Here is a 21,223-nt window from a genome sequence, read left to right as displayed (position 1 = left end):
TTCAAAAGGCCTGGCCTGGTTCCTAACCCATTCGCCTACTCAGAGTTCTTAACTGTTCCACCCACTTGTCAGTGGAAGAGCCTTAGCATTATGTGCTAGATACTCAACCAGCACTCCTGACATGCTCTGTCTTCCTGCTGGGCAGACGGGGAGAGGGGGAGGGGGGTACCCAACACATACCAAGTGGTAGAGCTGCACAGCCTGGCGCACACTGCCCTGGAGCTCAGCCACGAGCTGCTCGCACTGCTCCAGGCTCACTGCTGGTTCTGGAAGGGACAGACACAGCTCAACAAGGCCCAGAAGAGTTGTCCTTTCCAGCCTGCCCACCCAGGGGCCGCTCAGAGCAAGAGAGGCCTACCCCAACCCAACCCCCCACCCTGTCTAGCACCACATGCCCTGAGTCCCTTCCTCTGGCCTCCTTCCTTCTCAACACTCTCCCAATGCCACACAGGAAACATGGTCCAGAGGAGAGGGCCAGCTCCAGCCCCAGGGGCTAGACGGCAATGAAGGGGAAGTGGGTTATAGAGAGGCCATAAAGGTTAGCCGGAGTGTCTCACCATCAGGGGTGTGACTTACGAACCGAAACAGGAGCAGACAGGACGAGAAACACCAGAGGCTGGGCCCATAGAAATGAGATGGAGCCAGAGAGCGGCCGACAAGACAGGAGACAGAGGATGGGGCAGGAGATGAGAGCTGGGGAGCGGTGCACACCTGAGTCCCGGCTCAGGGTTGCCCCTGGCCTGGCACATTCCACAGGGCTGGGAGTCTTCTCAAGGGGTGGGGGCTGCAAGTTCGCAGGGCCTCGGAGGAGGCTGCTGGCCAGCAGCTGCTGGGCACAGGAGCTGTTGGGGCCAGGCTGAGCCTGGCACTCTGTCCTAGGCTTGGGAGTGGCACCCTCCCCTGAACAGGCCCGCCTCTCAGCTGTACTGTGAGCCTTTCCTAGCCCCGCTGGGCAGCCAGACTGTTCTGCCTCACCAGGGGCCCGGCCCTTGGTAGCAGGTGAGAAGGTGGCCAAGGTGGGACGATCAGGCAGTGGCTTCGGGATATCCAGGACCAGGTGAGCCCGGCTGGGCAGGGCCAGCTTGTTGAGTGGTGAGATGCGGACGGGGGCAGGAGCTTGATGTTCAGCAGCCAGACCCAGGTTTTCCCCAACAGAGATGCTGCGGGCAATCTTGGCCATGGAACTGGTGGTGGGGCTCTGGTACGAGTGAGGCCGAGACAGACGGCGATCAGCTTTGGGCAAGGGGCACAGGCACCCCTGGGCTTCCATCTCCTGTGAGAGCAACAGGCCTGGTGGAGGGGCCTCATCTGCAGAGGAGACAGAGACACACACGGGTCAGGGGGTGAGGAAGACGTCTCGGGCGCTAAGGCTCAGCTCCCTAGGAGCTGCTGCGCCCTTACACACTCACTAACGGACACCGACTGGCAAGCCCAGTGACATGTCAGGGCTCCATGAGGCCACCTTCCTCGAGCGTGCCCATGGGCTCCACACACCCAACCCCTGGAGCCGAGCCCCCTGGGTGCCTCACCCTGTGGTACCAGACTCTGCACCGACTGGGCTTTCTGGAGTCCACCTGTGGGGCCGGCTGCCGCCACTCTCTTGGGGGACCAGCCACTGTCCGGGCTAAGACGGCGTCGCGGCAGTAACACAGGAACTGCCTGCTGGGGGCCAGGGTTTCCAAGGGAAGGCTCCGCCTCTGGGGGTGCTCCTGGAGGATTGGCACCACTGCCTCTTGGCTGCTCACCAGAAGCCTGCAGCCCCTGGGCCAGTCTCGACGTCACTGCCAGGCTTGAAGATGGGGACGGTTCCCTAGGGAGGAAATGTGGAAGAAGGCCCAGAAAAGGCTCAGGGCTGCTCCCTGACAAGACCAGGAGAAGGTCTCAAGGCACTGAGGGGCGCTGGGAGAGAAGGGCAGGCACCAGGTCAGCCAGGACAAAGCTGGAGGGCGCAGTACCGCTAGGCAAGGAAGACTGAGCCTTGGAGAGGAGAGGGCTCAGGCCGCCCTGGGGCAGGACAGGCCCTACTGGGAGCACTGCGAGGTCAGGAGAGCTTGGGCTCCTTGTAGGAAAGCGAGCTGCTGTGGGGAGAGTACCTGAGTGGGGGGCTCTGCACTTGCAACAGGAATCTTGAAGAGATGCTCCGAGACTCTGTCCACTCTGGTACCCGGACTGGGCCCCCTGCCAGGGTGACAGAAACCATGACTTGAAGCAAGCCCTGGCTCCAGACTCTGCCTCCCCTAAAAGGCCACCACAGGCATGGCCTGCCTTTGGACCCTCCCTCTCTGCTGGGCAAGGAGAAAAGAAGGGAGGATTGCAATGACCAGTCTGACCACACCTGGAGCAGCCCCGTTGGCCAGAGTCTCAAAGTGCTGTTTTAGAAACTGCTCCTGGTCCGGGGTATGGGGGCTGCCCTCCTGCACCTCACAGGGACCAGTGCCCCCCTCGTCTTCCTCTTCCTCATCACCCTCGGCTGGCTCTTCAAGGTCTGAGGAAATGCCATCCACACTCAGGGGCTCCGTGCTCTCAGAGTCTGGATGTGGAGGAGGGGGAGAGAAGCATCACACTGCACCCATCTGTCACCAGAGCCTCCACTCTCACCGGTGTGCTCCTGGCCCTCCCTGGGGCTGCAGCCTCACCTTCATTGGGGTGCTCAGGGCTGGAAAGGCGGCTGCTGCTGAAGTCCACAGAGCATGCACTATCAGGGCTATGCTTCTCTGAGCCCCTGCCGTCTGCATACACTCTTCCCAGGGTCCCTTGGCTTGGTGCCTGCACCTGGAACTCACTGCCAGAGAGGCCAGCAGGGGAAGGAAGAGGCGGTGAGCAGTGGTGAGCAGCAGCCCCATGGACTCCTGCCTTCCTCCTGCCCCATGAGCAGGACTGGAGATGAGGCAGGGGTGCAATGGTGGGCAAGCCGAGTGCCTGGAGCCAGCCCCCAACCCAAGTACAGAATACTGGGAGGGAAGGGAAGATGTGAGAGAGGGGTATGCATGGCCCCAGAAGTCTGCGGGACCCTTGCCTGGTATCCAGGGTGGGGCTGTCACCCGGCTCTGGGTAGACAATACCATCTTCGATGGGTGCAGGCTCCAGATCTTGGGCAAAGAGCCCTTCCTCTTGGGACAACAATCGGATGATGTGGGGGCAGGAACAGGGTTGGGAAGCCTGAGGTCGGGGGAGCTTTTCATTCTGGAAACACACAGAGTGGTATCACTGGGGTTGCTGATGTGAGCAAGGGTCCGGGAGAGGAGGTGCAGGGGAGCAAGGAGGATTCAGTGGGCACCAACTCTGAGGGAAGCTCTGATTCTGAGAGCAGATACCAAAAAGCCAGGCTGGGTTCCAACCAGTGTTCTTGAGCCTCAGGAAGAACCACATTAGCACTCTGGGCTGCCAACGTCCAGCCACTACTTCATATCATGAGCCCTCCAGGGAACCCCACCCAGGACAAAGGCAACCCCTTGCTTTTCCACCCAAGGGGAAAAGTGAGGCACAGCCTCACCAGCCCACCTGACTCTGCAGGTCAGGTTACCCATGCCCCACGGGGGCAGAGCAACCACCGCGGGATGAACGCTCAGGCACCGCTGTCAGCCCAAGGCTGGCTCAGCCAGCCTAGAGATCTCTAGGCTGCTGGGGGAAAGCAGGCTCACCTTGCTCACGCTTGAGGTCTCAGGGGCCTGCTGACTGTGCTTCCCAGGACCTGAAGGGGTCATGGCCGGAGAGTCCTGGTGAGGACCCCGAGAACCTGGGGCCAGTGTCTCCAGCTGCCTCAGATCCAGCATGGAGCGAACACTCAGCTCCACACCGGGCTGAGCCCAGCGCCCCCTTCTTCTGGGTCCTTGGTTGGTGGCAGGAGCTGGGTCCAGGAACTCCTCCGTCTCCTGTGCCTGGTATGGGGTGGGGTGGGAGAGGAGTAACAGTCACACGATAGTGTCAGCAGACACTCAAGCGTCACCTAGTGTGTGCCAGGCACTTTACATGTATTAGCTCATTTAATTCTCACAACCACCTTAAGAGATAGGTACTGAAGGGAAAGTGAAGCATACAGGGCTTCGGTAACTGGTCCAAGTTCCACAGGCAGCCTGCCTGCAGGTTCCAGCACAGGCAGCCTGCCTCCAGAGCTCATGCTCTCAGCTTAACTCTGTGTGCTGTCCTAGAGGACCTTCCAGTCTCAGTCTTCACCAGTGTCATGGACACCTCAGACCTGGGAGTCTCTAAAAGGCCCCCGCCCAGAGGACAGCCCCAGGTCCATACACAGCACCAAGGACAAACCAAGAGTCCAGGCTTGAGGCCCAGGGCCTGGTCAGAAGGCACCAGACCCCACACCACCATCATCCCATGAAGCTGCTGCTGACAGTGAAAGGTGCTGATGCTTGAAATCCTGACGTGGAACAAGGGAGGGCTGAGCCGCCTCTGAAAGCCTCTCTCCTCCTCCTGGTCACCCGGAAGTCACCGTTCAGTTACTGGTCCTCTTAAGGCCTTTGCCCCTAACTATTCTGGAAGTTCTGAGCTTACCTCCTAACCTTCTTTAGCACTAAAGTTTCTCCAGATTTCATTCTTTGGCCCTTTGACTTTCTTGAAATTTCCTTCTAACTGTTCAGCTCTGACCCTTTTCTACTCCCCACCTCCACCGGTTCTTTGCTCACATTTGCTCCCAGGGCCCCAGGTGGCTGAACAAGTGGAGTGCTGCCCCTAGTGGTGGCTGACCCGGGTAGACCATCTCCCCTGGCCTCACCTGGTGGGCTTCACCCCTCACCTGGAACCACCCCAGGGGCTTCCTTGAACACAGGGGGCGGGCACCTGGGCAGATCCGATGCCCAGATGCCTCGCCAGGTGTAGAGAGCCCTGCTTCCACCATCCTGCACCCCTTGTAACCTTGGAAGAACATTTTAACGATGGTGACTCACCCGACTCATCTCCCAGTGGGACAGGCTTCGGGGCAGGGCTGGGCTGGGCACTGAGGCTGGACAGAGACAAGCAGTCAGAGAGTACGGCTCCCGCCCACTCACTCTGAAGCGCCAGCCCCCACCCTTCAAAGCCTCAACCCTCTGCTCTCACCCCCCAGTCCCACTGAGGGTGCATCAAGGCCCCGCCCGGCCTGTGCCTGTCTGGCCCACTGCAGGCTCGCACAGACCTGGCTCTTTCTTGGCACCCCTGGAAAGGACAGGCAGCGCTGGGAGCTCCTCCTCCTCCATGCCCTCGTCTTCTCCCTCCTTGTCGCTGTCTGAGGAGAGAGCTGGTCCAGGAGATAGCATCGAGGGGGCCTCGTGCCTGCATCCAAGACAAGCAAGGTGACGGGGAGAGGAGACTCGGTGGGTGGAGAGGTCAGCAGCATGGCTCTTCGAGTAAAGAACAGGTACGGGGAGACACAGAGCTGCTAGGCGGCAGGTCCATGGCGAGGAGGAGGAGCAGCCTGGAGGCCCACCCACCGGCATCCACACCCACACTCTGATCTCACCGGTTGGGTCCAGCAGCCCTCTGGGGAGAGGATGATCCTTGCTGCTTGCCTCCGCGCTGGCGCTGGCGCAGCTCGGCCAGACGCTGCCTCATGCTGATGGTCATCTCTGAGCTCAGGCGCCACACAAATATGCAGCTGGGGTGGAGCCATAGAGCTGGGTGAGGGGTGGGGGGACTACAGGGGGCAGCACCTCCCCAGGCTGGCAAGGAGACCAGAGCCACCCTCCAGTGCCGGGCCGTTCAGCCCTACTTCCCAAGACATCACTGATGTGGAGAGGAGACTGACACAGGAGGAATCCCAGGGAAGCTGGCTTCTGCTCACCTGTCCCCTGATACAGAGATGAGGTGTTTGCAGTCATTACTAAACTTCATGCCAGTGACAATCTCTGTGAAGAGCAAATATGGCTGATGAGCCCCCCACCCAAAGTCCCAGCCAGATGTCTTCTCAACAGTGGAGGGCGGGGATTGGCTGGAGGGGAGGGACAGACAGCTCTGCTGGGACCCAGAAAAGGCTAAGGAGAAACGGGAAGGTTCCAGGGGGAGAGAAGCAGGGCTACACTCACCTGAGTGGCCAAACATGGTAGCCACGCACTCGCCTGAGGAAAAGTCAAAAATGGAGAGGTTCTTGTCGGAGCAGCTGGTAGCGATGTAGATCCCTGAGGGGTCCGTCTGCACCTGAGGAGTGGACACACCACTGGATGAGGCCAGGAAGCACTGGGCCCTCTCCACCCAGCACCCACTGTGCCCCCATTCTCTGGCCCGGCACCCATCCCACTGAGCCCTCACCTTAATCAGAGTGCCGTCCTCACCCTGCGACCCTTTAAACAGCTTCTTCTGCTTCCCACTGCTGATGTTAAAGATCCTGTGAAGACACACACTCATCACATGAGCAGGAACTCACGGTCGATTGGTGGGCAGCACAGCCGGCGTTCACCCCCAGCTCTGTTCTCTCCGGAAGCCACTCCCCAACACCAAAGGGGCCACCACCTCTTAGGTGAGGCAAAGTCCTCATTCTGTGGGCTCAAGGGGCACAAAGTCCTGGACAAGAAGATAGACACCTGTGAGCTGACCCCCTCGGGCCTGAGAAAGGGATGCCCACCGAATATTCCGATCCTGGCAGCCGATGGCTGTGTACTTCCAGCTGGGCTCCACGTCCATGTCATAGAGGGTCGTCTTCCGCACCACGTGGTGTGTCCGGGTAAACTGCACTCCGTCTCCAGACTGCAGGGGTGGAGAGCCCACGCCCAAATGCCTCACCAGGCCCCAGGAGCCTTGCTTTTGCTTCCCCTCACCTCTTGTGACCTCAGGGAGGGGAATGGTAGTGACCCCACCCCTCATCCCCAAACCCACTGCCCCATTCAGGGACGCCTGGTCACCTCACCTTCTGCGCAGTGCGGAAGTAGATGCTCTTGTCTGCTCCACAGCTGATCATGCGGACTTGTCCATCGCTGGCTGTAGAGGAAGGGGGCTGAGCTGTTCCCACTGCTCTCACTACAGTGGGTCCAGTCTGCCCTCTGCCTACTCAACACTTTCCCTCGGTGAGCTACTCGACACAGCTGGGACCACCCATTCAATCAGGATGAAGTGAAAAGTGAAAGTGTTATTCGTTCAGTCGTGTCTGACTCTTTGTGACCCCATGAACTGTAGACAACCAGGCACCTGTGTCCATAGGATTCTTTAGGAAAGAATACTGGAGTAGGTCGCCATTCCCTTCTCCAGGGGATCTTCCTGACCCAGGGATGGAACCTGGGTCCCTACATTGCAAGCAGATGCTTTACCGTCTGAGTCCCAGAGAAGACCTAAATCAGGATGCTTCTCTTCAAACCCAGGCCCTCCTTTCTCCCCATCCTCAGCAAGCCTGGTTGATAAGTATCCCCCATACTAACAGTCTATATTTCATCTGTTTTCCCATTTGGCCCCAAGACAGCCAGCTGCTGTCCCATACTCTCCGTGACTGGCACACCCTTCTCATGGAGGCAGAACGCAGGGGGCAGTAGGGGGCAGGGGGTGTCAGTGGTAGGTGGCAGAATGTATCCCAATTGCCCTGCCACTACCTGCAAACTTCACAGCAGTGATAGAGGATGAATGCTCGTCCAACGTCTGCTGTAGGCTGTACTCCCGTCCAGCGTCCAACACGTGGATCAGCCGGTCCCGGCTCGCTGACGCTAGGAGCTTCAGACCTGTGGGTTGGAAGAACTTCATCAGCCCATGTGTGCCCAGCTCCTGCTGCTGCTGCTAAGTCGCTTCAGTCGTGTCCGACTCTGTGCGACCCCATAGACGGCAGCCCAGCAGGCTCCCCCGTCCCTAGGATTCTCCAGGCAAGAACACTGGAGTGGGTTGCCATTTCCTTCTCCAATGCCTGAAAGTGAAAAGTGAAAGTGTAGTTGCTCAGTCGTGTCCAACTCTTAGTGACCCCATGGACTGCAGCCTACAAAAGAGCAGGCCCTTATCTGGGCCCAGCTAACAAGAACTGAGCCCCATATCCCTAAGCCAAGGCAACCATGGAGAAGGGGCAGAGCTGCCCTCCTCTAAATCTGCAAAGACACCAAATGATTCAAAGGATTTTCAGTCCCACATCCTACAGCTAGGATCAATGTAAGCAGCACTAGCAGGACTAGAGGAGCCCTAAGCCTCTGGCATGGGTACCAGACATCCTCTTTACCTGTGTCTGGCTTAGAGTACTCCAGGCACAGGATTTCCGAGTCATGGGCCTCCACCTTCAGCATCTCATTTAGGGACTGCAGTTCGTGCACCCTGCAGAGATAAGGAGAGGCGGGAGGGGGTCACTGCCGGGCTGCAGGAAGAGAGACTCACTCTGCTTTCTCTGTTATATCCTCTCTCCTGACCTTTTTTAAAATTTATTTTTGAACTTTCAGGTTAGAGAAAAGTTGAAATAAGTACAGAGAGTTTCCATATTCCCCTTACTCAGCTTTCCCTAATGTGATTGTCTTACATAACAACAGTCTACTTACCAGAACAAGGAAGTTTACATCAGTACAATGTTAGGACCTAAAGGCTCTACTTGAATTCCACCAGTTTTCCCACAATGTCCTCTTTCTGGATCTAGGATCCTATCCAGAGTCCAACTGCATTTAGTTGTTAGTTCTCCTGAGTGTCCTGTCTGTAACAGTTCTTCAGTCTTTGCTTCCCTTTCATAATCTTGACACTTGGGAAGAGTATTGATTAGTGCAGGTGCTCAGTCATATGTACCTCAATTTGAGTTAGTCTGATGTTTTCTCATGATGGGACTGAGTTTCTTCAATTTTGGCAAGAATACCACAGAAAAACTGCTACGTCCTTCTGTAGAGCATTGTATTATGGGGTTTATGATGTTGATATGAGAATGTAAGCCTGATTACTTGATTAGAATGGTTTCTGCTGGGTTTCTTGACTATAATTATCTTTTCATTGTATATGAATATCTTTTCGAGCCAAGATTTTCAAAAGCTCTGTCCTTGGGGACCTAACTCCCCCCAACCCATACCACCAGAGGCAGGTGGTACCCATGCCAGAGCTGGCTTTACCTGAGTGTGCCCACACGGTCTCCTGAAGCGAGATGCTGGCCATTGGGGCTGATACACACAGAACGAATGCCCACGCGGGGATCCATCAGGGACCCATCAGCTTTGTCTCCCCCGGGCAGCTCAGTGTCCAGCAGGGCCTGAGTGTTCCCATCCACATAGATGATCTTAATGAGGTCCTGGTGGAGCAGGTCAGGAGAAGTGGGTAAGACAGGTCTAATCAGTACAGGAGAAAGAGGAGAGGAATGCTGGACAAGACAAAGCCCTGACTTGCAGGGGAAGGCCACATAAGAACTCGGAGATCAAGTCTGGGGACCCAGTTCCTGAGAAGGCAAGGGAACACAGGCACTCGGCATGGAGGGGCCCAGGCTCACATTGCTGAGGATGTTCCGGTGCAGCGTGGAGCCATGCACCCCGGAGCTCTCTGTGTTCCACAGGCGGATAGTGTTGTCGGAGGAACAGGTGATAAAGGAACTGGGGGGCAGGCAGGCCTGGTTACTGTCCTTCACTTCAGGGTAGACCTGAAGGGGTAGAGGGTACAAAGTCAGAGCTCCAGGTAGGCAGCAGTTGCTTGCCAGCCCACGGAGACAGAAAGGAATGAGACTAAGGAGCTGTTGTTGGCCAAGGCTTGGCCCAGAGTCTGTCACATGGTAAGCAAACTGCAACTATTAGATATTCTTCAAATCGCTGAGGGAAAGCACATTCACCAAACACAAGGTACTCTTCTATGCTTACTATGAAATACTCCACTCACAGTTTTTCACTTAATTCTTAAAACAATTAGATGAATTAGGTACATCATTTTACCACTGAGAAAACAAAACTCAGGTAAGTTCAGTAACTTGTTTAAGATCATCCAGCCCAGGACAAGGCAGAGCTAAAGATGGACAGGGGCCCATTGGAAGAAGCCTGAGACGTTTAAGCATTAATTCAAGATCGGTCCCCAGGACCCATCTGAGGGTATGTGGATACACAGGGCTGCTGCTGAAGACAGGAGGAGGGAGCAGGAACACAGTGTTCTACTTGGGGATCCTCACTCTCCATCCTCGCCATGTGTCCAAGCCCGGCCACCTACCTCCACACTCCAGACGCAGGAGGAATGATACAGAGCCGAATACACCTTGCCCACTTTCTTGGGGTCCCTCACATCCCAAACATAAATGCTGTGGTCGTTGTACACACAAGACAGCCACTGATTAGTAGGATCGAAGGTCAAGGCGATGGTGTCTGGATATCTGGCATTGGCCGCGCCAGAGAAGAGGCGACTGTGGGGAAGAAGACGGTGCAAAGCGGTGAGTGAGGAGCTGTGGAAATGAGGGAATGAAAACAGAAGCCAAGCCACAAAGGAAGGAGCACAGGAGCCCTCTCCAGACCCACGGGTTTGGAAGCAGCTGCTTGAGAGGAAAGCGCTGCTCTGACAGCTCTCAGCTGGGAGCCGCCCCAGCACCAGCTCCCGGACCAGCGTGCTCTCCTGACAAGCACGGACCAGGGCTCAGAACACCAACGGCAGACAAGGTGACTGCGGCCACGATGGAGCGAAACAAAAACAAGACCGCTCTGCAGTGACTGCTGCTATTCCTTTACCTATCAATTACAGCTGTAGCTCCACACCTTTCCTTCTACCTTTCAGATAAAAGTTACTAAATGTCCAATTGTGGAATTGCCCCCCACTTCTTCACAGCATCCAACCAAAGCAAAACTTCAATCCCTTGAACCAGTCCTCAAATCATTGAATGTAAACCCAAATCTGACACTAAGCCCCACCTAACGCCTGCATACAGAGATACTCCATGGTCCCCTGCGGGTTCCATGTACCCATAAAGCCAAATCTGTGTTTCTGCAGAGACGTTCCTGTAATCTTTGGGGTGCTGATACCTTCACCTTGAAGCAGAGGGAAGGAAGGCTGGGTGCGGAGTCAAGCTCTGAAATGGAGGCAGGGGTCCTGCACAGCTCACCTGGCCTCCGTGACACTGGCGATGTCTGTCCCCAGGGCGTGGGGCCGGGGCAGGGTGCTGAGGAAGTGCAGGTTGGAAGGGTTGAAGAGGCGCACGGTGCCATCAGCGCAGCCACAGAAGATGTAGTCCTGGCTCACGGAGATGCAGTGGGCTACGGTGGTCTGCAGGCAGAGGGGCTCGGCTCAGCATGGGCCACCCCCTCAACCCCTCCTCACCAGTCACCTGCCTAGAGAGACACCCACCAAGGCAGGGGCAAGGGAAAGCAGCCCAGCTGCACAGGCCTGAGCCCCTCAGCTGTCACCTAGAGACACCCGCCCTCCAGCAGCAGGTGGCCAGAGGGCCCACAGCCACGTGCGGACCAGGGATGGGAGCCCAGGAGCCTTGGAAGGCACCAGCGGTTTTGGCCAAGAGGACAAAACAGGAAAAGCCCAGCAAAGAGAAAGGGACAGCATGAGAAAGAGGGGAAGAGTCTAGCACCACTTACTGTGAAGCTGTCTGTGTTCTGAGAAGAGGAAAGCAGGGGAAAGAAAGACAGAAAGAGAGAGCAGAGAGGAGGCAGTTACACCCATCGGCGTGGACTGGAACCTGGCCAAGCGCTGGCCTCGAGCTTCCTCCTCCTGGGGGCCCCCTCCCACCTGCAGGCCCCGCCCCTGGGGCGGAGCCATGGGCACCGGCTCTGCCCTGGGCGGAGACCCAGGCGGCCCCCAGCCAGCGGGACAGAGGTACTTACTCTCAGCTCCACCCACTTGTCCAGAAGCCTCCGGTCACTGAACTCGCACAGCAGCCCTGAGGACGTGATGCAGAAGGTGCTGTCTGCCTTCTTCCCTCTGCCACAGGCCACGTCAGTGAACAGGTTGTTCCGCAGCTCGCCCAGCAGCCCCGAGCGGCCCAGCAGGGGCACAGTGGCGTTAACCTGCGGAGACACACCGCTGCTGCCCACCCATCTGCCCTTCAGCCGCTCCAGAGACTCGGCCTGGGGAGAGGGAGCCAAAAGACACAGCAAGCCCCCCACCCCTTTGAGACTATCCCTAGGCGCAGGCAGCACCTGATTCATCCAGAACTGGGTGGCTAGTGAGCGAGCAGAGAGGGGGCCCAAGGGAGCAGTGTCTCCTGGGGTGGATGAGCAGACCCTGGCCCTGGAGGCTATTTCCAGCCTCAGCACCTCACCTTTGAGGTCTTGCTGTCATCAAGGTACCAGAATTTGATATGCCGGTTACCAGCAGTGACAAAGTAGCTGCAGTCTTCAGAGAAGGACACCGCGGTGACCCGACTGGACACCTTATTGGAGGCCACCACGATGTTTTTCTGGAGAGAAAGTCAAAGGAAGAATCAAAATTCTGCCTCTTGGAGTGAAGAAGAAAGAGAATCAGAATATGGAGGAGGATAAGATAGGATTTGTACTTTAAAATGTTTCTTTCCAGGATTTGGACTTCCTTGGTGGCTCAGGTGGTTAAGAATCCGCCTGTCATGCAGAAGACCCAGATTCGATCCCTGGGTCAGGAAGTTCCCCTGGAGAATGGAATGGCAACCCACTCCAGCATTCTTGCCTGGAGAATTCCATGAACAGAAGAGCCTGGCAGGCTACAGTCCATGGGGTCGCAAAAAATCGGACATGACTGAGCAACTAACACTTTCTTTCACTTTCCAGGATTTACCGGTCAGAAAAAGAGGGAAGGAAGGAGAATCCTTTTCCAGAGGAACTGAAGACATTCATTTCCTCCGGAGGTCCTCGGAGACAAAAAGCTAGCCTCTTTCTACCAACACATTTGGCTACACGGTTCCTCTTTTCTGCTTCAGGTCATTTTCTAGAATGTAACTGAGCAGCAGAGTGGAATGAAGGGACTCAGGTCAATAGCTTCCTGACTCCTCAACTGGCCCTTGGACCCCCCTGAGGGTGCCAGGCCAGCCCAGCCGGGACCACTCACCTTCCAGGCCCAGACGTTGACGATCATGTCATGCTGGTAGCCCACAGAGACGATGTATTTGGCGCTCGGGGAGAAGGCCACACAAGCCACACCATACTTGTGCTCCTGCAGCTCAGCCACCTGGCTGTGCTCTGCCACATCCCAAACGCGCACGGCAGGCATGTGCCCACTCTGCAGGGAAGCAGGAACGGGCAGTGAGGGCCAGAGCCACAGCCTCCCTAGCCTTTCAGGGTTGGGGCCCTACCTCTCCAGCGACTGGGCACAGTCTCTCTAAGGATCCCCTGGCCAAGGGCAGAGTGCTACACAGGCGAAGGTATACAGAAAACATGATAAATATCTCAGGATTACAACCATTATCAGAGAGAAAATGCTCCCAGACTCAGTTCAGTATCTCCGGGTGAGGGTCTGCACCTCTGTATTTGTTCAAAGTTCCTAGAGTGATTCCGACGGGCAGTCAGGGTTGAGGACCACTACCACCCACGCCTATTTCTGCCCCTACTGCCTCCCTGTAAGAGACTGAGAGGGGCAGATGTTCCGCATGTGCCCAGCAGGGGGCCCCCTGGCATAAGGAATATCTTAAGGCAGAGGTTTTCACGGTGTGCTTTCTAAATCAGCACAATCAGTGAGATCTGAGAACTTGAGAGAAATGCAAAATTTGGGGTCCCTTCCCAGGCCCACAGAACCAGAAACTCCAGGAGTAGATCCAGCAATGTGCGCTTTAACAAGCGCTCAGCTGACTCGGATGCCCACTAAGGCTTCAGAAACCACTGTTTCAAGGTGCAACCAAAACTGGGATTTGACACCGGTTCAGGAAGCCAGAGTGGCAGCAGCCCTAACCAGGCCCAGGACTGAAGTTCTCTGCTGCGCCCAGGCCACCTGCCCTCTTCAGAGCTCTGCAGCCCCCTTCCTCACTCACCTCTCCAGTGACCAAGTACTTGCCATCAGGAGAGAAGGCAAGGGCAGTGATGGTTTTCCTGCAAGAAATGAGGTGGGCTCAAAGGGGCACTGGCAGCCCGGTCTAAGCCTGGCTCCCGCACAGTCCCCTCAAGAGGCAAGACCAGCAGACAACCAGCGGCACAGGTGGCATTTCCCTGGCAGGCCTGAGGGCCCAGCCACGTCCCCATCCCCAGCGCCACAGAGACCCCAGACTGCACCTTCTCACAGCTCCCAGGAGATGCTCCCCGAGGGCCCACACCCATTTACCTGGAACTGTTGAGGATGTGGTGCTGTTTGTGTTTCCGGGGATTGAACAGCACGACCACACACCTGGGAAGATGAGGAAGGCAACCCGACTTCAGCACCAAACTACGGCGCCCCCAGGAGCTCCAGTCCCCCAGGCCAGGGAGCTGGGGCGACCAGCTCAGAGGGGCATCACTAGCCACAAAGGGCAACTGACTGCTTTCTCCTGGAAACTTGTTCTTCCTGCTTCCTTTCCCACCCACAACCACAAGGGCCCACTTCCCAGCCTCATGAGGTGGAAAGGCTCCCTGCAAGATGGCTCACCATGTGCCCCAGCACCAGCGCCATCTCTGCCACAGGGCAGCAGGGACCCAGGCCCTCCCAGAGCCTAGCCAGCCCAGGAAGTGGGGCAGAAGGGGAGAACCCACGCGATTTGGGCAAAGCAGGCTGCAGGTGCACACACAGCCAGTGTGGCTTGGAGTCAGATGTGTGTCAAGTATTTGTGCCCCAAGGAGTGAGGCCTCTCACATGTGTGTCCATGTGTATACTTGGCAAGAGCCAACCCCACCCCTGCCCCGGCGCACACACACCCCCTCTATGCATCAGGTGATGGACCGGGTGGGAGGCAGGGACCAGAACTGCCAGGAGGGTCGATAAGACTAGAGGGAGGGGCAGAGACAGCCTGGGAGGGCCTGGGAAGCCCACCCCTGAGGATCCCTGGCCCCAAGGAGCCTGAGAAGGACCCTCCAGACTGACAGAAGACAATGGAAGAAGGTTGGGAGCATCCTCTCCAGCCAGAGGGCAAGGCTGGATGGGACTGGGCTCTGACTGACTTTCCAGGTGGCAGGAGTTGGGAGCAAGAAGCAGGAAGCCATAGCCAGCAATGCACTCCCTTAGGCTCCCAGCTGTCGGCAGGCTGGGCCTCACTGCCCTTCTGCTCATGGCTGCATCAGAACTGCCACTAGCTTACGGAGCAGGTGTGGAGCCTGCTGCCCCAGGTGAGGGGAGGGGAGAGAAGGCTCAGACACAGCCTGGATTAGTGGGAAAGCACTGCAGCCCCCATACCTAAAACCCACCACTTGCTAGGAACTCAAAACCAAAGTGAGTACAAGTTGCTAGTGATGGCTCAGCATCTCAGGGTCAATAAATGACTTTAATATACAAATTCCACAGGTAATTTCTGGGGACACTGGGATCTCTGAGGGACACCTGCTATGCCCAGAACTGCCAGGCTGACTGACAGCCTTGGAATTCCTGAGTCACAACATCTTTTCCTCTAACTCCTGTCCCCAAATCCCTTCTTCAACGCTCTTTCTTCTCCCTCCATCTCCTAAGCTTTGCTTCTTTTTCCTCATTACTTTCTCCTTCTCTCTTTATACCAACTTTTAGTCTTCCACTTCCTTTCTAGAATACCATGTCAGGAGAGTTTTTTTAAAACGTAACCAAAATCACATGGCTTCGGAAACTCTGTGCCCCATCACTCTCCTTCCCCCATCCCAACACACACACACACACACACACACACACACACACACACACAAAGGGAAACTCTGTGCCCCATCACTCTCCTTCCCCCATCCCAACACACACACACACACACACACACACACACGTCCAGCTTCTGTTAGGGACAATCCAGGATGCAGGGGGTCTAATTCCTCTCAAACAGGTAAGGTTCATAGAACCTTAGAGCCAGAAGGAAGGATGGAAGGAATTAAATGCACTGATGCACTGTGCTGGGTATCTTTAAATATCATCTGGTCCAACTCTCCAACTTTTGAAGTGAGGAAACTTCGCTCAGACACCCAGGCTCTGACAGACAGCAGGTCTTGCAGTGTCCTGTGCTCTCCACATCAAACACTGTGTCTGTTTGATCTGACTGTGTCACCCCTGCTGAACATCCCTGGGGAGCTTCTAAGACGCAAGCCCTTAAATAAGGGCTGTGTGAAGGCCCTGGGTGGTGTGGCCCCTGCCCCACTCCACCCTCACCCTTTCGCTTGCTATGCTCCTCCCACTCCACGCCTTTGCTAGAGCCCCTTCCTTGTCTACAGCATTCTCCCCTCCTTTTCCCAACTGGTTAACACTTAACCTCTTTCACATCTCAGGTCAGATGGCCTCAGTACATGCTCTCACAACACAGTTGTACCAGTCTTTTGTGACATTTATCACAACTGCAATTTAACATTTTTTTACATTTTAAAATGTATTTTATTGAAGTACAGTTGATTTACAATGTTGTGTTAATTTCTGCTGAACAGCACAGTGATTCAGTTTTATATATGTATACACATTCTTCGTCATATTCTTTCCCATTACAGTTTATCTCAGGATATCGAGTCCAGCCGCCTGTGCCTACAGCAGGGCACTGATTACAGACTCCTCCACCTCTAGCCTGTGTCCTTCACGAGGGTGGGAACTGTGCCTGGTCTTGCTCGCTGCTGTGTCTCCTGTGCCTAGCAGAGTCTGTTAGGTTTAGTTGTTCAAAACCATTTACTGAATGGATGAATGCTCCCCTAGCCTGGTCAACTGGGGTATCCGTAGGCCAGACTCTCCTCCCTAGCATGCCCACCTGTCTCCCATGGGAGGAGACAACAAAGATCCCTGGATCCTCAGAGCAGGGAGGGGCAGTAGGGACAGGGTAGGCTCTGGAGTCAGACACCAGGGTTGGAGTCCTTGTTCTGTTATGAATAATTTTGTGCCCCTGGATAAGTCAGAAGCTATTTCATTATCTGTTTAAAAGGAGCCTCTAAGATCAAGCTGTCAGGACTTCTGTATAGGATCACATAATTTTTTGGACACAAAGTGGGACCAAACAAATGGCAGATCTTACTATTCCCCCTCCTGGAGCACAGACAAGAGGCCAAAAGAGACTCCAGGCAGCGGGGAATGAGGTGCCCAGGGGCTGCGTGTCAGGTATCTCCTTCAGAAAACCAGGGGTAAGTCCTATTAGGATCTGAGTAATGGTAGAAACTTTAAAGGAAGCTTTATTTATTTCTGGGAAGGCAGCCAAGGGAAGAGAACTGGGTTAAGCTTGGGGAAAGAAAGTATCTACATCTTCATCCATTTAGGAGACCATAACCTTGGAAAGTAGCAAGGAAGGGACGGAGGTGGGGGGGATGCTGAGGGAGACGCTATCCCCAGGCTCTAGGACAGCGGCACAGAAAGAGAAGGGAGGCGAAACCACCTGACTAAGTTAGCAAGCACCGTGCGAGGGCTGCAGTGAACTCTCAACACGATGGCTTTCCACCTCCTTCAGTAACTGGTCTGCTCTTCACACCGTGGGCCCAATAATAAGAGTTACCATTCATCTAGCGGGTTCTGCGAAGTGGGCACTCTGCTAAGCACCTGAGAGATCTGGTCTTAGCTTATCCTCACAAGTTTTGTGGCTGAGACAATTATCCCCACTTCAAGGTGGAGAAACGAGTCCAGAGGCCTTTTTAAGACATCTCAGCGAAAGCAAAACAGAGTCAGGATTTCAGGAGCTGTGCTCTAAGGAAAGCAGAGTGGAGTAAGTGAGAGAAAGAAGAGAAAACTGAAATTGAAGAGGAGAGCCAAGCACAGAAAGCATACCGACCTAATGCAGAGGGTGCCAGGGCAGAAGCCTCTGAGAAGAGGGAGAGGAGACTGGGGCGCTTGGAGGGAAAAGGGATTCTGGCTACAGAATTCTGGGAAATCATAACGGGGCACATGAAAATTATAGCAGTTATAGTTCAAAGTTCATAGGTCTAAATATTTAGGTTTTAATATTTTATTCAACGTATGAAAAATTATAAACCCCCCCAGGCCTGACACCATCAGCAAAGCCCAGCAAGTTTTCAGGAAAGCTGGCATTTTCTAAGGCTAAGGAGGGCTCCACAGGCTCGTCCTCTCTGGTGACGGCTTCCAGTCTGAATGGTTCTGGGTTACCTAGCTTTCAGATCAGCTCCAGATAAATCACGGCAGAGGGCTTGGGCCAAAAGCAGATCTGACCTGAATTGGATCAATACAGATTCTGACACATTCCACATTCAGAAAAAGCAGGTAATGCAGGCGCCTTCAAACCCAAAGCAGCATGGTGACCTTTGAAGGGCAGTGCGTTAGACCACTTAACGCACTCTCCAGTCACTGCACGTAAGCTTTGAGCCCTGCTGGACCGTAGCGTCTTTTGTTTCCTTCTTCCCCAGGTTTGACTCCATGGTGGTGGGAAGAGGGAGAGCAGCGTGTGTGCATAAACAGACAATGTGGACAGAGGATGACAAGCTATGAGGCAAACTTTCCCTTCTCTAACACCTCCCAACCTCCCAGCATAGCCTGGAAAACTCTGAGTGGCATGGGAGAGTTAAGCCAAGGAGGGAAACACACAGAGATTGGCCCTTAAGCTGAAATTTTTATTTCTAATTATTCAAATTTGGGAACCTTCCAACAAAGAGAAAGAGCAGGAAAGAGACCAACCCACAGTCACAGCTCCACTTGTGAGGACAATAATGCAGATGGTGGAGGGAAGGCACGACTTGGCAAAGACCTCCAAGTTTCCCTGTGCCCACCTTGCTGAGGTCCTCCCAACAGAAGAGACCTCAAAAACACTGATGTGAGAGCCTCCTCAGTCTTCTCTGACCTTTGAACAAGTTTCTCAGTCTGCTAGGACTGAGGTGGGCAGGGTGCCGTTTGCACCAACCTTTGGCCTCTGGCCTCCACATCCCTTGACCCTGGCCAGCACAGCAGGCAGCCATCGGCACGTGCGCGAGCAGCAATGCTGGCTGCTGTCCTCCATCTGACAGGGCTGGGCTGGCCCAACCGGCCAGGTCCCGGGTTCAGAACCCCAGGGTGCAGGTGCAGGGAGGCTGCTCCCTCTCACAGGCAGGTGGTGAGGCCTCAGTCCCTCTGGGCCTCAGGCCAGGAGTCACGTGGTAGAGCACCCCGTACCAGGTGCTGGGACTGCTGCCCAGGGGCTTCTCTGAACCAGAAGGGTCAAGCCCTCGACTGCCCCCCTCCCCAGACAAGTCCAGGCCTGCTGCCGTCACCAAGAGCCCAGCATTCCCACAGGATCCGCCTCCTACGACTCTCTATCCTCCAGAAGACAGAAACAAATGAACCCTGGGATGAGCAAGGAATGCAGAAGAGGCACACGCAGGGAGAGCACAGAAGGTCTGAGCTGTGACCCTGCACCTAAAATTTCCTCTTTCAGACCAAGTAAAATCAGAAGGTGACTCACAGAGGCACACCAAAGGTCCTCAAGTCTTGCTCACACATCACCCTGTGTGCCTTTTGAACACTATAACTCCACAACCCGACATTCCCTATTCCCTCTCACTGCCTATTGCTTATACTTTTTCCACAGCACACATCAACTTGTAATATTCCATACAATTTTCTCTTGGGGAGGCAATAGGGTCTATCTTCATCACTAGACTGCCAGGTCTCTGACAGTAACACTTGTTTACTTCGTTTACTGTTAAATCCCAAAGGCCTAGAAAATTGACACTCCATAAATATTTGTGAATAAATCTTTAAGTCATTAGCTACCAGATCTCAAAGCCCTAACTCCCAAAGAACCTCCTGAGTAGCAGACCCCGGGGCAGGTCCACAGTTCTCCCTGACCTTAGGCTTCTAGGACTCACTGATGCTGGAGGGCAGTGTGATGATGGAAAGAATAGGAAAACTGGGGTCAGGCAGACCTGTCTGCTAACAAACTGTGTGATCTTGGGCATATTTCTTCACTTCTCTGAACCTCAGTTTCCTCATCTATAAGACAAGAATAATAATATCTATGTCTCAAGATTGTTGTGAGAACTGAAGAAAAAAATATGCAAAATAACCAGCATGGCACTCCTAGCTATCTTCTTGACAGGTTCCCTGGGGCACCAATAACAAGGAAATGGCTATCCAGGGGTCAGCAGTGGCAACAGGAACCCCAACTACAGTCTCCCATCCAGGGCCTGCAGATTAGTGACTCATCAGGGTCCTCCTCCAGGTGTGGAATTACAAACTGTCCCTCCAGATTCACTCCCAAAGGGGAAATGTTATGGCTTTAATTATTCTAAGAGATGAGTCTAGGATGTTGCCTAGGGCATCCTTGATTGTAGTCCTCTTTAGATACCTGGCATCCTTCCAAATAAGTAACATTCCTAGGCCAGATCATGAGACCCATTGGTCTCTGTTTCCGAGATGCTCTGTGAGACCCACCCATCCACTCAAAGGAATGGGAAAAGAAAATTGGCCATAATAACCCAGTAAATAACATGGTACATGTCTCTCTGCCCAGGGGAATCTGAACATATTCCCTTCCAGGACAAGAAGCAGATCTCACAGGACTCATGACTCAGGTCCAAAAGGCAGGGTCTGAGCCCCTTCCTCTTACTCACCAGGCTCTAGCCACCATGGCTGCTGTTTAGCTACTCAAACAAGTGAATCAATGCATCCTTTCTTGGGACCTTTGTAGTTGAGGTCTCCACCTGAAAGCACAGATCTTCACACAGGGATTCCTCTTTGTCACCCAGACAACAGCTCAAAGGTCAGCTCCCACTGAGCCCTGACCAGCTGATCTTCAAGTAGCCCTACTCCCACCCGGCTCCAGGATGTTCACTTACTCTCCTTTCCATCACTCCTTCAGAACATTGACCAGTCTCTGATATTATCGTACTCATTTGTTTGTTTACATGCTTACTATCTGCTTACCCACCCCTCCCCCCAATTGCCTTAAACCCGGAAGAAGCGGTGACACTGTCCGTCTTATTCACTGCTGTATACCCTGAGGCTAGAAGAGTATACAGATTAGGTTTTCAGCAAGTATCTGCCACACACTAGTGACTGTATGGATGAACAAGGTCTTCTGGGAAGACCTACAGGGCCCTGTTTCTGGAGTGAGATCTGTTGGGAAGCCAGGAGAAAGGGCACAGAGGGGACGGGTGTCTACGGGTGGCCTCGCGCATGACTCACAGCCATCAGGGCACCGAGTCCAGGCGTCCTCTTTCCTTAGCTCCACCCAGTCTGTCCACCACTCCACACACTCCCTGGCGACCGCCCCGCACCCAGTGTTTACCACAGAGAGGAAGGAGGCAGCAGCGTGCTCCTTCAGCTCATCTGCCACTAGAACACGGACCAGGAGGAGATTCTGTGGCTTCACATGCAGTCCAAAGCCCTGGAGCTGGGTCTCTCAGCATCGATTCCAACAGGCGCTGAGTAAATGGAGGGCCTCCTCAGGAGAGCGGTCTTTCCC

At 54.7% G+C, this 21,223-nt stretch overlaps 1 protein-coding gene across 2 annotated transcripts in view; it reads right to left on the bottom strand.

Annotated features, from left to right (window-relative positions):
• MAPKBP1 (mitogen-activated protein kinase binding protein 1) overlaps positions 1–21,223 on the bottom strand; it is a 51,232-nt gene that overhangs the window by 3,023 nt on the left and 26,986 nt on the right. The window contains exons 4-31 of one of the 2 annotated variants that reach the window (XM_055537464.1): positions 14,053–14,115; positions 13,766–13,823; positions 12,850–13,020; positions 12,092–12,229; positions 11,655–11,837; positions 11,409–11,426; positions 10,925–11,085; positions 10,045–10,234; positions 9,344–9,490; positions 8,973–9,148; positions 8,111–8,202; positions 7,503–7,628; positions 6,830–6,900; positions 6,548–6,669; positions 6,235–6,310; positions 6,012–6,123; positions 5,771–5,834; positions 5,450–5,584; positions 5,126–5,262; positions 4,899–4,954; positions 3,642–3,878; positions 3,017–3,183; positions 2,637–2,782; positions 2,336–2,530; positions 2,094–2,178; positions 1,530–1,810; positions 712–1,308; positions 181–266 (exon numbers count right to left, since the gene is read on the bottom strand). In XM_055537464.1, the coding sequence (XP_055393439.1) occupies positions 181–266; positions 712–1,308; positions 1,530–1,810; positions 2,094–2,178; positions 2,336–2,530; positions 2,637–2,782; positions 3,017–3,183; positions 3,642–3,878; positions 4,899–4,954; positions 5,126–5,262; positions 5,450–5,584; positions 5,771–5,834; positions 6,012–6,123; positions 6,235–6,310; positions 6,548–6,669; positions 6,830–6,900; positions 7,503–7,628; positions 8,111–8,202; positions 8,973–9,148; positions 9,344–9,490; positions 10,045–10,234; positions 10,925–11,085; positions 11,409–11,426; positions 11,655–11,837; positions 12,092–12,229; positions 12,850–13,020; positions 13,766–13,823; positions 14,053–14,115 (4,090 nt within the window). The remainder of the gene's footprint in view (positions 1–180; positions 267–711; positions 1,309–1,529; positions 1,811–2,093; positions 2,179–2,335; positions 2,531–2,636; positions 2,783–3,016; positions 3,184–3,641; positions 3,879–4,898; positions 4,955–5,125; positions 5,263–5,449; positions 5,585–5,770; positions 5,835–6,011; positions 6,124–6,234; positions 6,311–6,547; positions 6,670–6,829; positions 6,901–7,502; positions 7,629–8,110; positions 8,203–8,972; positions 9,149–9,343; positions 9,491–10,044; positions 10,235–10,924; positions 11,086–11,408; positions 11,427–11,654; positions 11,838–12,091; positions 12,230–12,849; positions 13,021–13,765; positions 13,824–14,052; positions 14,116–21,223) is intronic. The other variant, XM_055537465.1, reaches the window with a different exon arrangement.

This window comes from Bubalus kerabau, chromosome 10, assembly GCF_029407905.1.
Source record: "Bubalus kerabau isolate K-KA32 ecotype Philippines breed swamp buffalo chromosome 10, PCC_UOA_SB_1v2, whole genome shotgun sequence".
Taxonomy (NCBI): Eukaryota; Metazoa; Chordata; class Mammalia; order Artiodactyla; family Bovidae; genus Bubalus; species Bubalus kerabau.
Note: the sequence above shows the minus strand (reverse complement) of the source record. Positions and strands in the feature narration are given on the sequence as shown.